Raw genomic sequence first — 27075 nt, 5'->3', positions numbered from 1 at the left:
AATCCAGATTTTCCCATGTGATTATTCTGTTAAAACTGATGTCATTGCTTGACCCTTCTACCAATCCTTGGGTTCCACTTACATTTTTACATACTCTGTAAAATGAATAAGCATAACCAATGAATAAGCATAACCACAAGCAGCAGTTCATTTGAATAAAATAATATTTTCTCTCAATAGATAGATGTCTTCCATTTATCTAATTTGACAAAGCTTGACATTTGAATAAATGTATTTATTTTTTGTGGTTTTTCTGGAAATATTTTAGTCCCATTAGTGCCTGTTTAACTAACTGAAAAAACCAACAGACATTTAAAAAAATGAGCATATGTGAATTACTGAGTATAATTCTAATTTTCAGCCAGTTTAGTTCATATTTATAAATGGTCCAACTTTATAGTATCCTAGTAGTTTATTGGCAAGATGCCAAAAATATAGATTATAGATTGCTTTTTAAAATAATTCTTTTTATTGGGTGAAATGATCTGATCTTAGCAGTTCTAGTCTTCCATGGCAATGACAAAGTTTAGGCAGATGATGAACAACTATGTTAGTTAATCTTGTCTAAATAAAAGATATTTTACTTGATATTTTTACAGCAATATTCTTTTTTTTCTTTTTAAAATTGTAATTATATATTTGTATATATAGTTTAGTATAGTTGATTTACAAAGTTGTATTAATTTCAGGTATACAGCAAAGTGATTCAGTTATATATATATGTGTGTGTGTGTAAAATGAGTGTGTGTGTGTGTGTATGGAGAAGGAAATGGCAACCCATTCCAGGACTCTTGCATGGAGAATGCCATGGACAGAGGAGCCTGGTAGGCTACAGTCCATGTGATCATAAAGAGTCGGACAAGACTGAGCGACTGACACATACACAAAAACAGATATATGTATATTATATACACATATATGTATGTATATATTATATTCATTTATATCATTTTTTTAGATTCCACATATAAGTGATATCATATATTTGTCTTCATTTTACTTGCTTCACTCTGCATGACAGTCTCTAGGTCCATCCACATTTCTATAAACTGCATATATATATATGCATATATATTATATAATATGTATATAATATATATATATTCTTTTTCAGATTCTTTTCCATTATAGGTTATTACAAGATATTGAATATAATTCCCTGTGCTATACAGTAAGCCCTTATTTTTTCTCAGTTTTCTTTAACATAGTAGGTATATGTTAAATCCAAACTCTGAATTTATCGCTACCTCCTGCTCCCCTTTGAGAGCCATAAATAGGTTTTTTTATGTCTGTGAGTCTTTCTGTTTTGTAAATAAGTTCATTTATATCATTTTTTTAGATTCCATATATAAGTGATATCATATATTTGTCTTCATTTTACTTACTTCACTCTGCATGACAGTCTCTAGGTCCATCCACATTTCTACAAATGGCATACTTCCGTTTCTTTTTGTGACTGAGTAATATTCCTTTGTATATATGTACCACATTTTCTTTGTCCATTCATCTGTGTGTGGACATTTAGGTTGGTTCCATGTGCTGGCTTTAGTAAACAGTGCTGCTGTGAACATTGGGGTGCATGTATCTTTTAGAATTAGAATTTTCTCTGGATAAATGCCCAAGAGTGGGATTGCTGGATCACATGGTAACTCTATCTGTAGTTTTTCAAGGAACCTCTGTATTGTTTTCTGTGGTGCCTGCACTGGTTTACATTCCCACCAATAGTATGTGACACTTCCTTTTTCTCCACATCCTTCGCAGCATTTATTATTTGTAGACTTTCTGATAATGTCCATTCTGACCTGTGTGAGATGATATATACCTCATTGTAGTTTTGATTTGTATTCTCTAATAATCAGTGATTTTGAAGCATCTTTTTATTTACCCGTTGGACATCTACAAGCCAAAGAGAGAGGCCTCAGATGAAACTACACCTGTCAACACCTTGATTTTGAACTTTTAGCCTTCCTAACTATGGGGGGAAAAATGGAGAAGGCAATGGCAACCCACTCCAGTACTCTTGCCTGGAAAATCCCATGGATGGAGGAGGGCCTGGTAGGCTGCAATCCATGGGGTCGCTAAGAGTTGGACACTACTAAGCAATTTCACTTTCACTTTTCACTTTCATGCATCGGAGAAGGCAGTGGCAGCCCATTCCAGTGTTCTTGCCTGGAGAATCCCAGGGACGGGGAAGCCTGGTGGGCTGCCGTCAATGGGGTCACACAGAGTCGGACATGACTGAAGCGACTAAGCAGCAACTATGGGAAAATAGTTTTGTATGAGCTAGCAGCTTATGGTATTTTGTTATGGCAGCCCTAGCAAACTAATACAGCATATGAGAGTTCTAATTACTCTGCATCTCACCAACATTCAATCTTATACTCTTAATTATTATCATTCTAATAGGTGAGAAAAGATACCTGTTTTAATTTGAATATCCTGGCAACTAAAATTTTGAAGTTGATCACTCCTCAGAATTATTAATCATTAAAGTTCTCAGCTGTGGATTGCATGGTCATCTATTTTGTACATTTTTCTATCAGTTTGTCTTTTCTTATAGATTTGACGGAGTTCTTTATATTATCTAGATAATAATTTAGATAATTTCCATTATCCTCTTGCTTTCTATAAACTTTATTGCGTACATTTTTCTATTCCTATTTAAGGCAGTTACGTTTATCAGTCTCTCTTTTTAAGGTTTAGGCTTTTAAATCCTTGTTTAAGAAATTCATCTCTGACCCAAGGTCATGAAGAATATAAAATTTCTTCTAAAATTTTAAAGTTTTGATTGTCTGATTATTTAAATTTTCACATTTTTCAAGTAGGAACCCAGCTCTCTAAGCAATCATTTATTGAATAATTTATCTTTCCCTAGTAATTTAGAATGATACCTCTGTTATATATGTTGGGATCTGTCTCCAGGAACTTTATTCTTAAGTTCCATTAATTTATCTGATTTTTTGCCAGTACCATACTGTTTTGTATTATATTTAGTTAATCTAATTGGGTAAATCCTCCACCCATTTACTATTTGGCAAAATTTCTAATCTCTGAGGATTTTTGTGATTTATATGAGTATTAGGATCACCTGAGCGACTGATCTGATCTGATCATTCAATTAAAAGATCCTTTTATAATTTTTATTAGAATTATATCCGGTCAATTTGGGCTGTGATTACTTCTTCAGAAAATATATGATATTTGTCATGCATATCTTACTATTGTTTAGGTTTATTCCTTCCTTATCATTTTGTTTGTTATTTTAAATGTGATGTATTTAAGAGATACATTTTGTAATTTGTGGTTATTGTTTAGGGACAGTAAACTAATTTTTTATATCTTAATACTGTGTCTAGAAATTTCCTTGAACTGTCTTAGTGCAGTTAGTTTGTAGATTATATTGGATTTTCTACATTAAAGATCATATCATCTGTGAATATCAACAGTTGTTTCTTCCTTTCCTATATTGTAAGTCTTACTCTTTCTTACTGCATTGACTAAGACTTCCAGAACAGCAGAGCAGTGATGGCAGACATTTCTTCTGCTGTTTCTAACTTTAAAAGGAATACTTTTAATTTTGATCCACAGTGATTTTTACTGTGAATTTTTTGATACATACTCCTTATCAACTTAGGGAGTTTACCTTCTATTCCTTAAGAATTTTATAATGGATAAATTTTAACTTTTGTCAAATGATTTTTTTCCTGTTTCTGTTGAGATGGTAATTTTATTATTGCCTTTAACTTGTTATTTCATTGAATTTACATTAGTATCTTTTCTAGTTATAAACCAACTAGATATTCTTGATAAAGTCTGGTCATGGTATATTTTTTAAAACATTGCCATGGTAATATATCACTTAGGATTTTGAAAACAAATTTTTTGTTGGCCTTTACTTTTCCTTTTCTTGACCTTTATACCACTTTTCTATCAATTTTATACTAATTTCAGGAGTGGGAGTTTGGAACTTCTCTTTTTATATTCCGTAGGAAAAAATTTATATAACTATTTTGTGAATATTTATGAAACTAATATATAAAAATGCCTGGTCCTAGAGTTTTTTTAACTTAAATAGCTTTTTGATTACTGACTAAATTTCTGTTTCTTCTTGAATCTATTTTGATATTTCAGTTTCCTCTAGAAGTTATTTTTTTCCATATCTTAACATTAAGTGCCTGAAAATGTAGTATTTTGTGATGAGTTAAAATTCTATATCTGTGCTTGTAATTCTCTTTTCATTCCTAATATTATTTATTTGTGCCTAGGTTCTTTTTCTTAACAAAGATCTTTATTGTTTCAGCATTCATGGCAAAATCATTGGAAGTATTAATATTTAAGAATGGCAACCTATTTTAAATGAACTATTAAATATATTTCTGATGAGAAAAGTTTAATTTTTCTGAGAGACCTGTGTAATCATAACACTTAGGCTACAAGATTCACTGTTTTTCATATTCTGACCACAAAGCAGGAATTTACTGATTTTTATGTTTTTGAACAGAGCCACTGAATTCCCTGAAAAGTGGCTTATGTTTGTGTATTAGAAGGACAACATCATGTTTGAAAGATTTTCTTCAAATGTTTTATTCCAGAGTTTTGAAATATGCACAATATTAGAAAACATGAACATGTTGACATTTTTAATAGGAATGAAGATTATCTACAGGAAACCCTGTTTCATATTCCATGACATTAAATATAATCAGTGAAATAGGCCAGCCACACAGTCTGCTTTCCTTTCATTCTCTGATGATTATTGATGTTTAATCTTTTAATATGCTTATGTTTTTTTTAATTTATTTTGTGTGTATGTGAAGTATCTATTCAAATCTTTTCCCATTTTTTTTCCCCCCGCTTGGGTTGTGTTCTGATGATTGGATCCTTTATATAATTTAGACAGAAATCTTTTAACAGATATGAGATTTGCAAATATTTTCTTCTAGTCTGTGTCATGTCTCACCATTGTCTTAACAGTGTCTTTTTAAATAAAGAGTTTTTAATTTCAGTGAAGTCTGATTTATCAGTTCTTTCTTTTATGGATCATGCTTTGGTGTCATATCTAAGAAAACTTTGCCTAACTGATGATCATCAAGGTATAATTTTTTGTTTTCTTCTATGAGTTTTATTGTTGTAAAAGCTATTCTTTCCCCACTAAATTGCTGTGACTTTATAATAAAGCAGTTTTGCATACTACGTGTGGTCCTATTCCTGGACTCTATTCTGTTTCGTTGATTTCTTCATTTATCTTTATGCCGGTACCTCACTATAGTGATTATTGTAACTTTACAATCTTGATATCAGATAGTGTTGGTCTTTCAGTTTTCTTAGTCTTTCACAGATTTGTTTTAGGTGTTTGCCGTTCCATATGAATTTTAGAATTGGCCTGTCAGTTTCTAAGCAAAGTTCATCATTTTTGCTTTGTAGATTTTATATATCTTTTACTGCATCATATTTAATTTTTTCATGATTTTGTTACTATAAGTAATAATGTGCTTTGAAATATCAGTTTCCCATTGTTTTTTCCTAAATATAAAAATACTTTGAACTTTATATGTTGATTTTGAATTCTGTACCCTTATTAAACTCCCTCAGATATTCTACTTGGGGACTTACAAGTTTCATGAATTTAGATGTTCAAATAACTCACCAGAGTTGGATATTTTTAAAAATAAGCCTTCTGTCCCTTCCTCTTTTTCTTTTCCTGCTAGAACTCCAGTAATCATAGATTGCTTTGCTTATGGAATTTATAATTTGATTTGGGGAATATATAATTTCCTTAGTCTTTCTTCACTCTTTTTGTTTCTTTTTGCTCCTCTGACTAGATAATTTCAAACGAGCTGTCTTTAGGTTCACTAATTCTTCGCTTCATCAAGTCTGTTGTTGAAGCTTTTTGTTGAATTCTTTAGTCATTGTATTTTTCAGGTCTAGGTTTCCGGGTTTTTTGTTGTTGTTGTTATGGTTTCTGTTTTCTTATTGAATTCACAATTTTGTTACATGCATTGTTTTCCTAATTTTTATTAGCTATGTTTTTTCACAGTTCACTGAATTTTTTTAAGAGGATTGCTTTCAGTTCTTTGTTAGACAGTTGACAGATCTTCATTTCTTTGGGTACAGTGATTGGAGCTTTATTAGTTTCATTTGGTGGTTTTATATTTACCTGATTCCTCATGATCCTTCTGTCCTTGTGTGGATATATTCTCCTTTGAGAAAGTGGCGTCTTTTCCAGCCTTTACTGAATTACTTAAGCAGGGAGAGACCTTTACCAGTCAGCTCAGCTTAGGGTTCTGGATGGGCAGCTGGTAGCAGCCTTAGACAAGGAGTGCTTACATTCATAACATGAGTTAGAGAAGGCTACTGTGTGTGCTCTGAAGTTGAGGGACAGAGCAAGTGTTATTTTTCTGCATTTGGGTAGGTCTCAGAGCTGGGCTTCACATTTTCAGACTGAACTGCTAGCTGAGATCTGCATTCGGGTAGGGCTACTTGCTAGGCTCTGTAGTCACCTAGTCAGGCAGGGCTGTGGGCAATGTTCTCTAGCCTGCTGTCCAGAGAGTGCTGTTGTTTGCATTTTGGGAATGAGCAGGGCCATACACTGAGCTCCACATTCATCCATGGTTGTATGGGGCCTCAAGCTATGCCCCCTGACTTGATGACACCATTGACAAGACTCTGTATTCAGTTAAAGCCATACACAGAGCTTTATGATCAGACGGGAACTCAGGGTGTACTCCTAGATCAGACTGGGACATACACTGTGCCCCAAAACTGGGTGGGCCTATAGGCTGGGTTCTGTAATTTAGAAGGCTATTGTCTGTATTCTGCTGTTTGACAGTCTCTTGCTGGGCTTCTTGGCCAGGTAGGCTGCCAGTTGTACCCCACAGTTGGGTGGAGCTGGAGGCTATGCTCAGTGGTTGAGGGGTTGCTTTTTGGACTCACTGGTTGGGTGGGGCCATAGGTTATGCTTTATGATTAGGTGAGGTGGTTACCTGGACATTCAAACTGGGTAGGTTTTCAAGCCATGCTCAGCAAATAAATGGGTTGTAGGCTATGCTGTGCTGCTGTACAGCACCAAGGGCTGGTCTCCACATAGTCAGTACCAGAAGCTAGGCTTCAAAGCTGTCGAGGGACACTGTCTGGACTTTCTCAGTCAGACAGGACCAGTGGTCATGCTCTGTAGTTGGGCCGGGCTGCTGGCTTGTCTGTCCACTTGAATGGGCTTATAGGATAGGCTTCAGAGACCAGGGTCTCCAGTCACCTATGAGGCTGGAGACTATGTTCAGCAGCAGAGTGGTGCTTCTGGCTCAGCTCTCTGCTTGAACAGACCTGCAGAATGGGCTCTGTGGCTGCCTCAGGGCCCTGGCCAGGCTTCCTGGTCAGGTTGGCAGTATACTGGGCTTCGCAGTTGGGTGGGCCTGCTGACTTGCTTTCCTCCTAAGTAGGCCATAGGATGTTCTTCATGGCTGCCCACAACTGTGTGGCATCTTTTGCCAGTCTTCACTGTTGGATGGGATTGGAGGCCATGCTCAGTGGTTGCATGTGGCCAGTGACTTTCTTCCCTGCTTGGGTGGCCATAGGATGTGCCGAGTGACTGCCTAGCATCTCAGGCCAGGCTTCCTGCTCAAGGTGGGGTTGAAGGCTATGCTCAGCAGTTGAGTAGGGCTGCTGACTTGCTTCCCTGTATCGGCAGAGCCCTAGAATTTGCTCCTCCTCCAAGACAGCCCTCTGGCTGAGGAACCAACCATGCAGAACTGCCAGCCAAATTCCCAGAGCAGCTGAGGTCATGAGTTCAGCTCTGCAAGAGGTCAGAGTCGCTTGATCAGGATCTCAGTTCAGGCCCAACTCCTAGTAGGAATGCAGTCTGCCAAGATCTGCGCACTGACTGCTGTGAGCCCTTTCCTCCTCCTCTATCTCTAGCTGATTCTCCTAGTAGTCCCCATGAAGTACTTAAGTGGGCCTCCCAGGAAGCATCTGGAATGCTGGGGAAGCTTCATGTCCTCTTACACTCTTTTTTTTTCTGCAGGAAAAACTTTAGGCCCAGGGGATCTCTTCAGTACAGCACTGCACTGAGCTGGCGAGGGTTGGGGTCGGGGAGGTGGTCAACGTGAAATCACTCCTCTTGCTCTTCTAATGCCCTTTTTCTCAGCTTTTATGGTTGAAGGGGATACTTCATACTCACCCTTTCGTTCTGGGATCTTTAAAAAGGTATCTAGTCTGTGAATAGTTGCTAGTTACTCTCTTCCTGAGGAGTACTGAAGCCAAGAATCACCTATTTTTCCCTCCATCTTTCTCCAGATTCCAGTTTTATTAAACCATTGTTTCATAAGCTTTATCAGGGTTTTCATGTGTTTTTGTTGTTGTTGTTCAGTCGCCAAGTCATGTCTGACTCTTTGTGACCCCATGGACTGCAGCACACCAGGCCTCCCTGTCCCGGGTTTTCACTTGTTCCAGCCTTAATGATAAATCTGACTTCTGTTACTTCATCTTGGCCAGAAGATATTCTATATATCTTTTTGCACAGTGAATGTAATCAGATCAGATCAGATCAGTCGCTCAGTCATGTCCGACTCTTTGAGACCCCATGAATAGCAGCACGCCAGGTCTCCCTGTCCATCACCAACTCCCGGAGTTCACTCAGACTCACGTCCATCAAGTCAGTGATGCTATCCAGCCATCTCTGTCGTCCCCTTCTCCTCTTGCCCCCAATCCCTCCCAGCATCAGAGTCTTTTCCAATGAGTCAACTCTTCGCATGAGGTGGCCAAAGTACTGGAGTTCCAGCTCCTTCCAAAGAAATCCCAGGGCTGATCTCCTTCAGAATGGACTGGTTGGAAAAACATTCAATTACCTAAATATTCAGGTAAAGAGATTGTTCTTACAGATTTACTGTTTTCTGTATGGGATTTGGAAAGAAAAGCCCTTATTGTGTTCATTTTTTGCATTGAGTTTTCTATTACTTTTCTTTTTTTTTTTTGTAGTTCTTTTTTTTTAATTTTTAAACTTTACAATATTGTTAATTTAGTTTTATTTTATTTTATTTTATTTTTTAACTTTACAATATTGTATTGATTTTGCCATATATCAAAATGAATCCGCCACAGGTATACATGTGTTCCCCATCCTGAACCCTCCTCCCTCCTCCCTCCCCATACCATCCCTCTGGGTTGTCCCAGTGCACCAGCCCCAAGCATCCATTTCTAGTTTATAAATCATAACTAGTTTATCCATAGTTGGATTACATTATTACATATAAATCACTAATTCTTTTCTGTTCTATTAGAATTAGATCAGATTTAATGCTTAATGGAACTCTGCTGAAAAGACCTTATGCTGTTTTTCCATGCCTGTTTTCCCCTAGCATTATTGCATAAAGAAATGAGATAAAAAGGAGAACCTGGACATATCTTTCTATTGACTGAAATTTTGTATCACTAAAATGTATTCTGGAAAAGGACATCCTAATCCTATGGTATATTGCTGCCATAATAAATTACAAGAGGGGGTAATTTTATTTTATTTTCAAATTATTTCCTACAAACCAGCCATCTAATTTGGAAAGTGGTTAAGAGCCAAGTTTTAAAAATTATGTACCAGGAAATGCCTCATTTATGAATGTATACGTATTTGTGCTCATAAATTGGGTAATTGTGCACCTAACAACTCTCTTCATTTTACCATTATTCTGTTGTTTGTATACAAATGAGGCTTCTTTTAATTCAAATTCTGTAGCCTGGAACATTCACGATTAGTGGATGACTATCATTTCTGCTTCTGTTCAGTGTTAATGCATACAATTTCATGTGAAATTATAGAATATTTTATTTACTCTGGTATAACTGTAGCTTCCCTGGTGGCTCAGACGGTAAAGCGTCTGCCTGCAATGCAGGAGACCCAGGTTCGATCCCTGGGTTGGGAAGATCCCCTGGAGAAAGAAATGGCAACCCACTCCAGTACTCTTGCCTGGAGAATCCCATGGGCGAAGGAGCCTGGTAGGCCACAGTCCATGGGGTCACAAAGAGTCAGACACGACTGAGCAACTTCACTTTTTCTTTCTTTATAACTGTAACAAGAGCTTCTTTACTAAGCATTCATTCTGAAGTTAATTTGGCTTTATCTGTTATATAAAAATGCTAGAAAAGGTATTGAAGTTTTATATTACTTTTTTCATCAGGTTGATATCTAAATTTAAGTTCTGTCAAGTATAGTCTAAAAATTGGAATGATTGCGATGGTACAAATTAGTATCCCAGGCATTTTAAGGTTACAGCTCATCTCTAAAATGACTGATAGTCCTGATAAGGCTTATTAACAGACACTGTGCTAACTATTTAGAGACATTTCATCATTTAAATAGATTATAGAAGAAAAAAATCAGCCATTTTTTAATCTTCTCAATATTTTTCCAAAAGTATATATACATATTTATATATATGTGTGTAAATATGTTTGTATGTATTAGTTTCCTATTGCTGCTGTAACACATAACCATAAACTTCTTGGCTTAAAATAGTAGAAATTTATTATCTTACAGTTTGGGAAGTCAGAAATGAGTTACATGGAGCAAAACCTAGGTGCCTGTGGGGCCACATTCACTAGAGAAACTCCAAGGGAGAATCTGTGTTCTTGCCTCTACCAGCTCCTAAAGATGCCTTTCTTGAATTTGTTGCTCATGACCCATTCCTCTATCTTCAAAGTAATAGGTATGACCTTCTCCTCTTTTGTAATAAAATTTCCTTCTACTCCCCTCTTACAAGAACACTTGTGGTTACAATTTATGGCTCACTTGGGTAATCCACGCCTATTTCCCCTTCTCAGGATCCTTAATCACACAGTTTTCTGTCACCTAAGATAGTATTACAGATTCCAGGATTAGGATGTGAATAGCTTTTAAGGCAAAATTGGAGTATAGAATACTGTCAAAAGTCACATAAAAACAAAATATGTTAGAAATAAGTACAGTTTAGAAAAAAGTTGTACAGATTGATAATATAAGCAATATAAGCAGGAGTTCCTCTGCTATGTTCCAACATTTTATGTTGTTGACTGGTAGTTTTCATTCCCGACATAAACAGGACATTAACTGTCAGGTGTTTTTTCTGGTATTCTTCATCTTCTATTCTTGTCTTTCCCTTCCTTGTACAACCAATGCTTAGTAATCTAAGGTTATAAGTTCATGAACTGGAGCACAGGTTTACATGGCCTGATATTGTGATTAATTTAGAAATAATTTGCATTTGATATTTGAACATAGACATGTTTTCAGTTACAAGCTTTTGTACTCCTTTTAAGCCTTTTTGTCACCCTGTCCTTGAATTTTGTTGTTCTCAACACTAGTGAAAGAATTGATCACTTTGGCTCTAATGGTGTAATTCAGAGTAGTATGATGAGTTTTTAGGAGACAGTTCTAAAGGTTCCTTAATTCTTCAAAGATCATACATCTCTGAGCTAGATTATTTTTTTCTGTGTTCAGTATCATTCCAGTGTTTATGTCTTACCCTTACCTTTGAAGAGAAAATTTCATTTGGTACTTCTAATATGTGTTACGGTCCGGTCACTTCCAGAGTTAACCAATAAATACGTTGTAGCAAAGTAAGCATGTATTTTCTTGCATAATGTATAAGCTAAATGTTTACGTTTTCTTCCTTGAACTACAGAATACCAGAAGGCCCCATTGATCAGGGGCCAGCTTCAGGAAGGATTCGTGCTTTAGAAGAGCAGCTTGTGAAGGCCAAAGAACAGATTGAAAATTATAAGAAACAAACTAGAAATGGTAGGTAATCATACATTGTTTCTCCTCTTCAATATACTGATATTAGTACAAATAATTGAAAGTTTCCTTTCATCAGAATGTTGGAAATGCTAATACTCTCCATTGCTTGACAACAGGTTTGGGGAAGGATCATGAAATCCTAAGGAGGAGGATTGAAAATGGAGCTAAAGAGCTTTGGTTTTTTTTACAAAGTGAGTTGAAGAAATTAAAGAATTTAGAAGGAAATGAACTCCAAAGACATGCAGATGAATTTCTGTCAGATTTGGGACATCATGAAAGGTACTTCATTTACATTTCATTTGGGATTTAGTAAAGATTATAATCTAAGAATGGGAAATGGAAACCCTTGTTAATTTCCCTGCTGAATGGCAAATGATATCTTCCATGCTGGGAAAGATTGAGGGCAGGAGGAGAAGGGGACGACAGAGGATGAGATGGTTGGATGGCATCACCGACTCAATGGACATGAATATGAGTAAACTCTGGGAGCTGGTGATGGACAGGGAGGCCTGGCATGCTGCGGTTCATGGGGTCGCAAAGAGTTGGACATGACTGAGCGACTGAACTGAACTGAATGTTTAGAAGCAGTAGAGTGCCTGAGGGCTCAGTGGACGATAATCACTGAATGTAGTTCATCACCAGAAAATATTATTTTAAATGAATTTCTAGAAATCTTTATGCCCTGAATAAACTCCAAAGGTAGTGCTCAGTCAGCTAGCAGTACATTAAAATATCTTCCTTTAAATCTCCTTGTTATACAACTGACATTTGAAGTGGAGTGTGCAGTTTACATTATAGTACGTTCATTGGAACACATACTAAGGCTGGCAGTTATGTTTTGAATTGAAACACTGAAAACTTCAGCAACTTTTTAAGATTTCTAGTGAAAGGTTAATAAGTTTTTGATAAAAAGGAGCATTCTGTTAATTGCTCTTCCATTTAGTTGCTAGAAAGAAGAACCTAAAATCTGCCTAGTTAAGTTTGTTTCTCCTGTTTGCACATTTCTGAAAATGTGGAGTTTATCTTCCGTGGCAAAGGACACATTTTGGTCTGGTGTGTTCATGCAGAACAAAATGTATCTGAGAATCTTTATAGATATGTAAAACCTGTCCGTAGGCCTATTATATTTGCAAGTCTATATTCCCAGTGGGATTCTGATGGCAATTACTGTTTCATTAGTGAACAATAAAAGAAAAATTGTTGTATTAACACAGCCTACCACTGTGAAGAGGAAAAGAATTACCCCACAACCTACAGATTCATATATATTAACATATCAGCAATATTGTAGTTATTTTAAAATATTGCTTTGCTGTTTTAAGTGAAATTACAAATAAAATCTGTCAGTTTATTGAAATCATTTTAGTATTAGTGAATCTACAGCAGTTTAAGATAGCATAAATTTCAAGAGCATTGATTTACTAGGCCACAGATTCAGCAGTCCCTTTGAAATTTTTGCCTAACTTGCAGTCAGGCCATACATAGACCTTTAAACCAAATATGGACTGATTCTGTCCTTAAAGCTTCTCCACCCTAAGCTGATTCTGGGCACAATGGTTCTATTATTTGGAGCTTTGTGCTTGTGTGCTTTGCTAACTGCAGTTTTTTAGGAAAATGCAGATCTGAAGAGGATTTGAGTTGGGCAGACTATATGGTATTTTAAAGGATAAATTTTGGCTCTTCTGATATAATATTTAAAGTTTGAATGATTTAATTACTTGAAAATTTCATTTTTTCAGTTCAGTTCAGTAACTCAGTCATGTCCGACGCTTTGTAACCCCATGGACTGTAGCACGCCAGGCTTTCCTGTCCATTACCAACTCCCAGAGCTTGCTCAAACTCATGTCCATCGGGTCAGTGATGCCATTTTATTTTTTTGTCTTTTCCAAATTAAAATAATTATTTAAAAATTAGTTTGTGCTTAGGTTCTGTGAATGTATGTAGGAATTGAAAAAATATGTGGAAATAAAAAATTTTGGGCCCTGAAAAGTTGATATAAATCAGTGTTAATTTTTTTGTGAGTTGAGTTCAATCTTAAATACATTTTGTTTCTTGACACTGCCTGTTAGTAAATGTTAAGTAATAATATTTTGCTGAAAACAAAAAAGGAAAGAGACCCAAAATACACAGTTTCTTTTGCTGTCTTAAGCAGAACTTATAATGAACTTGGGATACAACTTCACAGGGTGGTAATTTAACTCCAGGCAGCCAGATTAGAATGTCGTATTACAAATAATGAACAAAGGACAACCAAAAATTAGATAAATAACCTTTAATGAATGTACGAATAGAGAGGATTTGTAGGTATGTAGCATATGCCATCTTACTGTTAATTTCCAAGATGTTTAAGTATAAGAATTAAAATAGACCTTTGTCTCTGGTGATTTTAACATTACACAAAATCCCCATTTTCTTTTTATGCTGTCCCAAATTATAGCATACAAGTGGTCTCTGGACTGAAAGTCAATGTTCTCTGAAAAATTAGTTAGAGGTTAAGTCTATCAGTTTTATTGTTCAGATTTCCCTTTGAATCACTCATCATTTTTTGTTCAGAAAGATATCAGTTATAGTGAAATTACTTATGGGCTTTTGTTTTTTCAGAAGGGTTTTCTTTATGTCTTAAAATTTTGTTCTCATAGAAACTGATATCCTTTTTTTTTAGTTTCTAAATCAACTTTATTGTGTCATAATTTATTTACAATGAAATGTACATAATGTAGTCTATAGTTCTGTGGGTTTTGACAAATGCTCCTAGTTTTATAACCATCACTGCAATCAAGATACAGAATTGCTACTGCCCTAGGAAAATTCCTTCTGCTCCTTTATAGTCAGCACCCTCCCACCCCCAACTCCAATCCCTTACAGTCACCAAATCTGTATCTGTCCCTATAATTTTGCCTTTTCCAGAGTTTTATGTAAATGAAATCATCCTATGTAGATTTTTGAGAGTGGTTTCTTTCACTTGGCATAATGCATGTGGGATTCACACAGGTGAGAAAAATAGAAGCCACAGAACTTGGTGACTGATCCAGGGTACGGAGATGGGGGACTCAAAAGTAATTGAAGACTTTGTATTTTGCTGGAAGGATAGCATTCATAAATGGAGATCATTGTTTCTTGTGTAGTAATTTGATTTTTTTCCCTGACAAAGTGTAGTCTCCTGAAGGCTAGAACTCTAAATTCAATACCTTCTCTACCCTGCAGTGCTAAGCACTTATTATTTAGTCTGCATTCAGTAAGTTATGTCTTTTTTATTTAGTATATACATTCTTTGATTATTTCACACTCTACTTTGCACCCTGTGCAAAAACAAAATCCTATTCCATCGAAAGATTTATTAATTTTGTGCAACTAAAGAAAATTATATAACTGAGGTCAGAATATTCTCTTGTAATTGAGAATTGCAAAAGGTATGAAGGGTGAGTTATAGGAGAAAAGTCATTTACCTCTAAGTATAAAGCTAGAAAGCCCCAGTTGATTTAACAGTGGATGCTGCAAAACAGAGTATCTGTTAGAAATCACCGAGTATATAGGGGAGGAATTAGAGGTGGGGATCTAAAGTGTTATCAGAGTCATGCTGAAAGGAAGCCTGTGGGGCCAGAAGAAAACCTGACGTTTTGTATTTTTGTACTCAGTGCCCTTGACTGCATGTTTGATTTACTTTGGAGGATTTAAGTGACCCCTGTATCTAAAAGTAGTCATGAGACTTCAGTTATCCACGAATCACTAAAAATACAGTGTTTCCGATTTGGAGTATAAATCTGATTCTAAGCAATGAAGTATGAACTTGCTTTGAATGTGAATGATAAAAAATAATGTTGCTTACCAAATATATCTGATCGTTTGTTTATATTTCATGGGCCCTGTGCTCAGTAATTTTTTAAATGCATCTAAAAATATGTTGAAATTGAGGTGGGTAAAAAACCCACTTTGCCTCATCATAAACTTATTAGGGTTGTTAGAGTCAGAGAACTAGTTTAGATTTAATGTTTTATTCCATAGTGCTACTCTTCCTTGAAAGAAGAGGAGAAAAAGTAAAATGAATATGGAACATTATTTTCTTTTGATGACCGTGAGCTCTTGGTTCCAATCTATTTATTTTACAGACACAACTGGAAATTCAGTTTAATATTGAAAAGGAAAAAATATGTATCCTTTGTTGTTTTTACACATTTTTTCATACTCAGCTTTTATTGTCTCTTAGGCCTTATAGTTTAATATGATAAGTGAAATTGCACATCTTTCATTTTAATTCTTAAAAAAGTAATATATCATACTGAAAGTATATAAATCAGAAGCCCTTTGGTATATGTTTATTAGTGTATATTAGATTTCTTTTTATTTGTGTGAACAGTATGAATGGTTTATAGCAATGTTATTATGGAAAGTATATTTTAAATAAGTCAATTCTAAGAGCAGAACTCCTTATTCAGTGAATAAATTTCCTAGAACCCTAATATAAAACACTGAATGTTGAGTAAATCACAAATATTGCTAATGTCTTCAATTGTCATACTAAGTAGAAAAATTTTAATTTCTAAACATTTTTAACTCGTAAAGTCATGGTCATAGAGATTATGAAGATATTTGAAATTCAGTGCTTATCATCTGATAAATAGAGGCATATCTCACAACAGTCTCTTCTCAACATATAGGTAGGTAAATTAGAAAGTCAGTGGGGAAGTCAAAAGTGCTCTGTGCCAGTTGTTAAGAATTTTTGTGTGTCGTCATTACCCTAGTCTTTTTCCAGCTTCAGCAAGGTATCAAGAGCAGCTGGAGGGCGTCTTAAAACAGGGATTACTGTATCCCATCCTCAGAGTTCCTGATTCAGTAGGTCTGGAGTGGGCCCGAGAATTTGCATTTCTAACATCTTCCTAAGTGATACTGTTGGTCTTTGAGAACAAAGGCTTTACAGAAACCCTGGTTCTCTTTATTGGTTCACCACTGATATAGGCTATGTTAAAGTGAAAGTGAAGTTGCTCAGTTGTGTCTGACTCTTTGCGACCCCGTGGACTGTAACCTACCAGGCTTCTCCATCCATGGGATTCTCCAGGCAAGAATACTGGAGTGGGTTGCCATTTTCCTTCTCCAGGGTATCTTCCCGACCCAGGGATTGAACCTGGGTCTCCCGCCTTGCAGGCAGATGCTTTAACCTCTGAGCCACCAGGGAAGCCCAGAGGCTGTGTTAAGTTTCTTGGAAAAATCGCATGTCTCCATAGGTTGGTGCGCCTTATCAGTAAACTGTGGGGAAAAAAAAAAAACTCTTCCTTTGCTCCCCACTTGATGCTGTTTCTTTTAGTGAGAGGACCATATTTCTTTTCTAGAATGTAGCTCTCATTGTTCATTACTCAAAATACCTACCATTAATGCAGCCTGGATTCCAAATATCATGTGGGTTTTAGCTCTCCTGAGATTTTTAGCAAAATGCTATTGACCTGATTAGCCTATTACTTGGGAGCTAGTAAATTAATAATATTCTTTGACTTTTAGGAGTTTTTATTTTTTAAGAATTTAGAGGGGCTGATGGTATAATAAATAAATACAGAGTAGAATATTATTATTACCTGGTATATTGATCTCAAGCATTAATATCATTTCATCTTTCAGTTGATCATTCTAATGATTATATGTGACCATGCTTCATAGTAATACCATCGCATTTACTTGATGCTTCTGATATCATTGATCATGAATTGACCCTGGCCTCTTTGAAATAGCAAGAGGGAAATCAGCCGTTTAGAATGGTTATTTTTGTCATTATGACTTGATTATTTATGTAGTAGTTTTAAGTGCTTGGATTTATGATTTTTTAGATTTGGCCCTTAGTTTCTGAGGATATCATGAAAAGTTTTATCTTACCACCCTTTTTGCTTGTTCAGAAATATATTTCACTTAATCATTGTTGCTTTGGCTCTTTTTGTCATCTTTATGGCACCAGACACCAGTTTATGAAGTAGTTAACTGGAGTTGCTTCTTTCTTATTTTAAATCATACCAATTATTAAAGGATAGGAGGTTTCACAGAACTGATGAGCTATTTCTCAATTAAGTTGACTGAAACTATTCAGAAGCAGCCTAGTGAAGTAGCAGTCTCATTGCTCCTGCCTGGTTTGTATCATCTCATTACCAGTAATTTGTAAAGCAGCTTTGCTAAGGCTGAGAACAGCTATGTTTCCCAAATGATGAATGATACTTACGACTAAGCTGATTAGCTTTTTGCTACTGTAGGGGAATATGGAACAAAAATACTTCAAATCAGGCAAGGGGTGCGATATCTGACTGGTTATAGGGGAATGTTGGTAGGTTAACATCTCACAGGTTTATTTGATCGGCATTGCTAGTCATAACCATTGTGGTCCAATAGCTTGTTTTGTTTTCCTCTCTTTATAAAGTAGACTCTCTTCAACTGTCTTTGAAAGGTCCAAGAACTGAAATTTTCATTCTTGAATAGTTTTGTGAACCTTCAAATCTATCATTCTTTGTGCTTTATTTTATTATATACATACTTAATTTTTTTCACATGTGTTTTGATTCTTACATGAAGCTGGAATGTAGTAGATATTCTTTCTCCAGTTTTTAGTCTCTTTAGGCAAAACGTTTTTGTATGATTGTTTTCCTACTAAGGAATTTAGTGATACTAAATATCACTAGATACTATCCAGTGATACTAGAACATTCCTCTTAATGTCCTTGGACAAAGGGAGACATTGTCATATGAAGTTACTCTTATTTGGCTTGTTACTGAGTTTCTATCCGCCAGATTGTGATTCTCCATCTTCTGTAAGGGAACATTCTGTCCTGAAATAAAATTTGCATTGGAAGGAGAATCTGGTGGGAAAGTGTGTCTTATCTAGTGGCCCTAACTCTTGTTTTGCCTGTCCCCACCTTACATCTCCTTGGGTGTGGTTTCCAAGCTCAAAAATTTTTTTGACATTAAAAATACTTAACTTACTAAGGATATCCTATGTGCCAGTCACTGCAATAAAGGCTCTCTATTCGTTTTCTTATTTTATCAACATAACAGGAGACACGAGACACAGGTTTGATCCCTGGGTCAGGAAGATACCCTGGAGAAGGAAATCCATTCCAGTATTCTTGCCTGGAAAATTCCATGGACAAGGAGCCTGGCGGGCTACAGTCAAGGGGTTGCAAAGAGTCAGACATGACTGAGCACGCACGAGCAATACTATGTGGCGAACCTCCTTATTTTATAAAAAAGCTGTACTCAGGCCTAGAGAATTTAGATAGCTTATGCAATTAAGTAGCAGAGCTGTTCTATGTAAATTTCTTTCTCTTAATTGCTAAATACTTCTCTGAGCTTTATTTTTCTCTTCCACACATGGAGATATAATTCCTGCAATAGTAGCATTGTGATGATTAAATGTGGGAAAATAAATAAAACGCTTTCCACAGTCACTAACACATTGTAGAATCTGGTAGACTGTAGTCAGACCTGCCCAAGGAAAGTCCCACAGAGGATATATATAGAAAATTCCTAGATCCTGCAAGGAAGGCACCATTAAGGGGAGATTGTCACAGTGCTAACAGGAAGAATTTCAGGGTCTGAAACCTAAACATAAGCCTAATGGAGCTCACTCACCAAACAGCATAATTATTGCCCTGTGTTTTTATTGCTGCCCTTTGGGACTCCCCTCTGCCTGTGTGGGCTGTCTGAATGGCGGTATTCTAATCCTCCTGAGACAACATGGGAGGCAGTGGGAACACTGTCTGCCTTTCTGCCTGCTGCTCACAGTTTTATCCTTTGCACTGTTTGCTTCTGCCCCAGGAGCAAACCCAAGTGTTGCCCCTGATGCATATTCACCTGTGGATTAGGTTTCATGGTGTACCCTCCCTTAGTCACATTTGCTTTCAGTTCAGTTCAGTTCAGTCGCTCAGTCGTGTCCGACTCTTTGTGACCCCATGAACCGCAGTCTGCCAGGCCTCCCTGTCCCTCACCAACTCCCGGAGTCCACCCAAACCCATGTCCATTGAGTCTGCCATCCAACCATCTCATCCTCTGTCGTCCCCTTCTCCTCCTGCCCCCAATCTTTCCCAGCATCAGGGTCTTTTCCAGTGAGTCAGCTCTTCACATCAGGTGGCCAAAGTATTGGAGTTTCAGCTTCAATATCAGTCCTTCCAGTGAACACTCAGGACTGATCTCCTTTTAATAAATTCCAGTTCCTTCACCTTGGGCTTTTCTTGCTTGAATTACATCTTCTGTGCCAGCCGTCTGGGAGAGTTTCCCTCTTCGGCATTTTGAATCTGGTATAAAAAATACTCTGCTTGTGGTTCTTCATTGGCATAATTGAGAAAGACCTGAACATTTAAAAACAGTTTTGTGAATATTAATATGTATAAAAATAGGAAAATTAACAGCAAACATAAAGAATATAAATGTAGACCAGCTTTGGAAGAAGGGTTTGATATTTGTCAGCTATGATTTTTGTCATATTTTGTCATAGCTGACAAATATCAAACTCCTGCTCTTAGAGTCACAGATGTTTGTCTGGCCTGTCACTTATCTTCAGATGTGTGTATTCTACCCTCAAATGACCAGTGCTGTTCTGCTGGTCCTTTGCCTGGATTTGTAGTGATATTTCCCAGACTTTAATACCTCAGGACTTTAGATTCATCATCCACCTCCTAGATTTTTGGTAATCTTCATAGTCAAAACTGAGTCAGCCAGATTATCCCAGCTTTTGAGACACTTCTAAGAGATTTGATTTTAGGATGGAGTCACTGAAAATCCAGAATTTCTGTGGAGTGGTTTTCAGACATCATGTTTCCCAGTAATGGGCTGGGAAACTGAATCTTTCTATTTGATTATCCTCATGTCTTTGGCTAACAGGTGACAAATTTTGCAGGATGGTAACTTCTAAACATTATTGGATTAGCAAAGAACTACAGTTGACCCTTTAAAAAATGTGGAGGTTTGGGACACCAATCCATTGCACAGTCAAAAATTCACATTTTGACTTCCCCAAAATGTCACTAATAAATAGCCTTCTGTTGACCAGAACCCTTACTGATAATGTAAACTGTTGATTAACCCATGCTTTGTATGTTGTGTACCAATATTATGTAGTCTTACAATTAAGTATACTATAGAAAAGGAAATGTTATTAAGGAAATCATAAAGAAAATACATTTAAAGTACTGTACTATATTGATACCAGAAGTTTATGTCCTCTGTTTACAAAATGAATTGTCTCTCAGTAGCTTCATCTATACTGTTTTATAAGATACAAAACACTATAGGTATTATACATATTATAGTAGAAAGCAAAAATGAAAAGATAGCATAAAAATTCATTTATTTACAGCTATAACAATATATGTATTATACCTGTATCAACAATGATTGCTTTAAAGGAGGAATATAATCAATATAATTACTTTGTGGTAGCCTAGACTATACACTAATAAATGAATTGTTATAAAATTTTTATAGCAAACAGTTTTACAGTCATATACATAACACAGTATTAGAAATATTACATTTTTTAAAAAACCTATGATAATAGGCTAATATGCAGTTACTCTAATTATGAAGAAGGAATACTCTATAATAATATAATTCTTTGAAAGCAAAGTTATGAAACAGTAAGAAAACTAGCACATTGTTAATTTTATATTAAATATCATTCACTTTATGCCTATGTAAGCACCTATGAGTACCAGCATATATTTTACACATTTATGATACATCTTTTTCTCAATTTTTTTTTTGTTATTTCCATAGTACGTGGTTCATCTGTGAGTTTTTTCAAATCATCTCAAATCTGAAAAAATTTTTTCCAATATTTATTTTTAAAAAACTGCATATAGCTAGACTACTTGCACAGTTCACATTGTGTTGTTCAAGGGCCAATTGTAGGTTGAATTTAAAGTCATTTCCTGGACTTCTCTTCTTTACGTGATGTGCATGGGGAGGCCAAGAAAAAATGATTTACAAAGCAAGCTCAAGTTAGTTGACTATAGAAATAGAGTGACTTATTTTGTGATTCTGACTGCATCATCATAAAAAATTAGTGTCCTTTTTTTTTGGTCTTTGGTCTTCTAGTTATGAGACTGGTTATTCCACTTTCTTGACAGAGATTGAGATGAATATGAATAATTGATTGCTAAGACTTAGTACTGATGTAGCTTGGTAAAAACATTCACTTTTATGTTTTCTAACTTATTAAAAAATACAGAGATCAGCTTTCATTCCCAGTGGTAAAGTAATGATTACTGTGACATGAAAGCATAAACCATGCCAATTTTTATATTTCAAAGAATTTTCCCCTCTAAATTATACCTAATGTAGTTTTTACCTGCTTGAGACTGTATGGTGATTGTCATGGAATGTATTGCTATTTGTTTGTGTGTATGTTTATTTTTAATGTAACGCCATCAGAGCATATTGAATTTCCTTTATTCCTTTGACATTTGCTGATAGACTGGTTATTTATCCTGCTGTATTATTACCTCTCCAGAAACAACACTGTTATTTAAAGTTGAGATTTGCAATAAAAGTTGTGATTACTCCTATTTAATGGGTAGGAAAAAGCAAATGACCATGTTTGGATATGATGAAACCTATGAAATGTAAAAAATAATATGACAGTAATGGAAAAGAGGCCTTATAAAACTGAGAAAATAATTTAAATAAAATTCAAGAGCCCTATAACACCATTATAGTTAAAGACATCTCCTGTTTCCATGATCAAGTCACACAATTTCATATGAGTGGTGACTTTTCCCCTAGCAACTATAAAATGCTACATGATAGTCCATACGGGCCTTGGTTTGGTAATCTGAAGAAAACCTGAACCTCTGTTCAGTGTATAAGACTGTAAGTTAATTTCTTAGGGAGGCATTAAGTTGTAGATATGGTTTTTCCAACTAAAATTGCTCTTTCAATGAAAAGAAGTGTTTTGAATCTTTAAGTTGGAATAATAAGTATAAAAATAGATAAAGCATCACATATTAGATTCGTGCCCTATTTTAAAAGGGTAAACATGGAAATAGTCAAGCTGTGAAGTGTCCTGTGCATGAATAATGTTGACACATTGAACAAATGCCTGAAATGGTTCACAGATGACCCTGTTATTCCAAAGCATTGTATAAAACTGTTCCACTCTTAGTTGGGTGAATATTCTAAACTGTAGCTATGATTTTGCATTTTTATGTGTGTATTATTAATAGTTTTGCTTTATTCAAAGGGTCTATTACCAGATATTCTCTGTTTATTATATGTAGTTCTGATGGTTTTCTATGACAGTAAATAGAACTTTAATTTTTCCAGTGGGCTGCCATTTTTTACTCCCAAATGGTTTATCATTTAGTTAAGAACCAGGAATAAAAGACAACTGAGGCTGTCATATACTCCTACAGAAGTCACAGTTGTTAAGGGCTGGTTTCAGTATCTGTTAAATGAGTCCTTACAGATCAGTCCCTTTCTGCAGGGTGCTATAAAGCACTGACTATTGGGTCATTTTTCTGACTGGCCGTTAGTCCCACAAATACTGTCATCCTCATACCCAGTGGGTCCTTCCTCTTAGTTGTAGAATCATTCGTAGGTCCTCCTCAGACATGGGCAAAATCTCTGAAGCAACTCTCTGAGTCATTCTAGCATAAATAGCAATGTCTTAGTGTATTTGGGTTACTCTGACAAAAATACCACAGATGCATAGCTTATGAACAACAGAGATTTATTTCTCACAATTCCGGAGGCTGAGAGGTCCTAGATCAAGATACTGGCTGATTTGGTGTCTTATAAGTGACCTCTTTCTGCTTTATAGAGAGTGCCTTCTCACCATGCCATCAATGTGGCAGAGAGGCTAGAGAGTTCTGTTGTGTCTGTTTTATAAGAGCACTAATCTCATTCGTAAGGGCTCCACTCTCATGACCTAAGCACTTCCCACAGGCCCGACTCTTGAGTACCATCACACTGGGCATTGTTTCAATGTGTGCATTTAAGGGGACCGCAGATGTTCAGTCTGTAGCAAGCGACCACCACATATATTATTACTTTGTTCATATTATCATTAATCCTTTAAAAAACTATGGCAGGTATTAAAAAACTATATGGCAGATATTATAATACTTATTTTAAAATGAAGTAACTATTTCTCAAAGATGTCAAAAAAAAAAAAAAGCTAGTAAGAGGTAAACCCCAAACTGAGAGACCTGTCTGGCTCTCAAAGCTTTTTCTCCTCTGATTTGGAATCTTTCTGATTTGCATATTTACAATGAATGGTGTCCACATTTTTGCACTCTGGACCCCTTACTTTGATATTTGTTGTATGTGTAACATAAAAAATACGTGTTAATATTGTTTATGTACTCAGCAAGGCTTCTGGTCAATAGTAGTGCTATTAGCAATTAAGCTTTGGGTGAATCAAAAAGTTGTATGCATTTTCAACTGTGTGTGGCGTGGGTACCCCTAATCTCTGAGTTTGTCAAGATCCAACTGTATACTATTCTGATAAATAGAAATAAATGTCTAATTTTATAATTTTCAGAAACAAATAGAACATACTTAATAAGCATTCTCTAAATGGAAGAGTTCATATAAAATATGGTGAAGGAATATAAGCTGGAGTTATAACTAGTTAAGGATTATCCCCAGAAGTTCTCTAGCACAAAATTGGATTTGTGAAATATAAAAATTATCAATATTATCTCATCCAAAATTCTTGAAGAATTTTTTTGCTACTTTTTCGTTTAATTTAATTATCTATTCAAAAATGTCTACTGGGCATTTTCTGTGTGATCAGCACTGTTCTGTAGGCTGATTTGTGGTGGTTGGCGGGTTTAAAAAGTACTCTGCTACCATGGAGCTTAAGTTCTAGAAGGTGGAGGAAGATAATAAAATAAGTAAATGATGTATATTAAAAGATGATAATTGCTTGGAGAAAAATAAAGCAGGGAAGGAAAAGAAGGAAAATTAAGAGATGTGATGGTAACTGGGTGTTGAATTTTTAAGTGAGAGTCTGGAAAGCCTTTTAAAGCAGAAAGTGAGCACAGATTTAAACGACATTTGGGTGAGTCATGTGGAGGATATCTGGGAAAGCAGCATTCCAGGAGCGAGAAGAGCAAATGCAAAGGCCCTGAAGTAGGAACAAGGCTGACATGTTCTGGGGTTAATAATAAGATTATGTGGCTGAAATAGAGTCCACAGTGAGGACAGTAGTAGGAATGAGATCAGAGAGATAAAGGAGGCCTTATTGTATGGGGCCTTGTAGTTCAAAGTAATAACTTCCAGTTTGACGAAGTGAGATGAAGAGCCAGTTCATAAGAGCAAAGATATAACATCATTTGACTGGCATTTTGACAGGATCTGGCTGCTGCGTTGAGAATAGACTGTAGAGATTGGCAAGGGTGGAAGCAGGGAGACCTGTTCAGAGGTTACTGTAACAATTTAGGTGAGAAGATGGTGGCTCAGTTGATTGGAGTGCCAGTGATAATGCTTGGTCAGAACCTGTTTCAGTATTTGCTGATAGGTTGTTGGGGGTTGTTAGAGAAAGAGGAGACTTGCTTTTTACTTTTCTTTATTGGTAAAGGTAAGTCATAGCTTGTATTTAATGAAATGTAAGTAAAACCATCTGCACCAGCCATCAGGTTTCTCTTACCTAGTATACTGAGCATTTTAGTTTACTTTGCAGGAAATTCAGCATGTTTTAATTGACACTACCAATTCTATGCAAGTATCTTACAATCATCTTATTAATTTAGACCAACAGTTGTCAAATTATAGGCCAAGGGCCAAATCTGGCTCATAGCCTGGTTTTGTGAATAAAGTTTTATTGAAACATACACACATTTTTTTTTTTTCCTGCATATTGTCCATGGCAACTTTCCTGCTTCAAAAGCAGCAGAAACCCAGGAATCCTAAAATATTTACTATCTGGCCCTTCATAGAAAAATGTTTGCTGACCTTTGGTTTCAACTATTGTGTCAGAATTGTGCCAAGATTTTCCTCTCATCTTTTTCCAAGTATGAAGAGGAAATTTAAGAGGGGTCAGAAAGTGACAATTGAGGGAACAAAATGGTAATATTCAAATACTGGCACCAACGTATTTCTCTCCCTTATGCTAATCTGCCTGTTTCTTTGCTGTGGATATCCACTTCTCCCTAATCTCTGAAGTGCTCTGTGTTGAGATATAAGTACACATAACTGGCCTAGGGAAAAAAAAAGATTTGTTTTTCTCAATAGTAAAGATTTACTGTAGGAATGACTCTTGGATGCTAGAAACTAAATTGTTGAATTTCACAATCTTGACAGAAAATAAAAGACAAGTACCACCATCAGCGTGAGCATCAATCTTTATGAAGAATTTGACTCATCTTATGATTTTGCAAAATCCTGTACAAATGAAGTACAAATAAGTTAGACCCCCACTGTTGTTTGGTTTTTATAGGTCTATAATGACGGATTTATACTACCTCAGTCAAACAGATGGAGCAGGTGATTGGCGGGAAAAAGAGGCCAAAGATCTGACAGAGCTGGTGCAGCGGAGAATAACGTATCTTCAGGTAAGAAGGTTAGGTTAATAAATAAATTCGAGTGAAAAATAGGAGGAGAAACATTAAAACTAAGAGTATTTGTCCATTCATTTTACATATTTATTCAGAAAGACACTATGGCATGCCTTGAATGGAATATAAAGATGGCTAAAACAAGATCCCTGCCCTAACAGGGCTACTTCTGACACACGCACACAGAAAAACTATAGTGCAAGATAGGAAGTGCTGCATATATGAGATATGATGAAATGCTCATTGGAGGAAGATGTCACAGATAGCTTTGTGGAAAAGATATTATTTGACCGAGCTGTAAAGGATAATCATATAGGATTTAGACGTCCAGAAATGCACAACAGTGTACTAGCTATAGCATGCTGTTTGCTGTGCTCATTCGCTCAGTTGTGTCCGACTTCAGATGATGTGAGTAAAGCTCCTATCTGGGAAAGAGCAGTACAGGAACCCAGCGAGAAACAGGATATTTCAGTTTGTCTGGAGTTTTGGTTGTGTGAAAAGGAGAGTTGGTAAAGGGAGGTTCGGGAGCCAGATTGCCGAGGTCCTTTTGTACAGGTTAAGCTTTATGGTACATATGCGGCAAATGGTTGCTGAAAGATTTTATTTATTGCCTAACATCATTATAACAACAAACAGGAAATATAAATCAAGCATAAACTCCAAGTCCCAGGCCCTTTTAAATGTTCTCTCTTCATTTTGTGTGTGTGTTTCCTTCTAGTTCTTACTTACATGCTTACCCAGTCTTAAAACGTTTGTAAAGACAGAACTGATTTACTTTTGAGTTGGTTT

General features: G+C 36.0%; 1 protein-coding gene and 1 non-coding gene across 14 annotated transcripts in view; both read left to right on the top strand.

The window, feature by feature from the left end:
- Positions 1-27075, top strand: part of FUT8 (fucosyltransferase 8 (alpha (1,6) fucosyltransferase)) — a 334040-nt gene that overhangs the window by 205191 nt on the left and 101774 nt on the right. For all 13 annotated transcript variants that reach the window (XM_010846753.1, XM_010846746.1, XM_010846750.1 and 10 more), the window contains 3 exons: positions 11646-11761; positions 11878-12040; positions 26169-26283. In XM_010846753.1, the coding sequence (XP_010845055.1) occupies positions 11646-11761; positions 11878-12040; positions 26169-26283 (394 nt within the window). The remainder of the gene's footprint in view (positions 1-11645; positions 11762-11877; positions 12041-26168; positions 26284-27075) is intronic.
- On the top strand, positions 9837-9908 carry TRNAC-GCA. The gene has a single exon. It is a non-coding gene; the product is annotated as a tRNA-Cys (tRNA).

This window comes from Bison bison, unplaced genomic scaffold (assembly GCF_000754665.1).
Source record: "Bison bison bison isolate TAMUID 2011002044 unplaced genomic scaffold, Bison_UMD1.0 scf7180017864239, whole genome shotgun sequence".
Classification (NCBI taxonomy): domain Eukaryota; kingdom Metazoa; phylum Chordata; class Mammalia; order Artiodactyla; family Bovidae; genus Bison; species Bison bison.
This window is presented reverse-complemented; position numbering and strand designations above follow the sequence as displayed.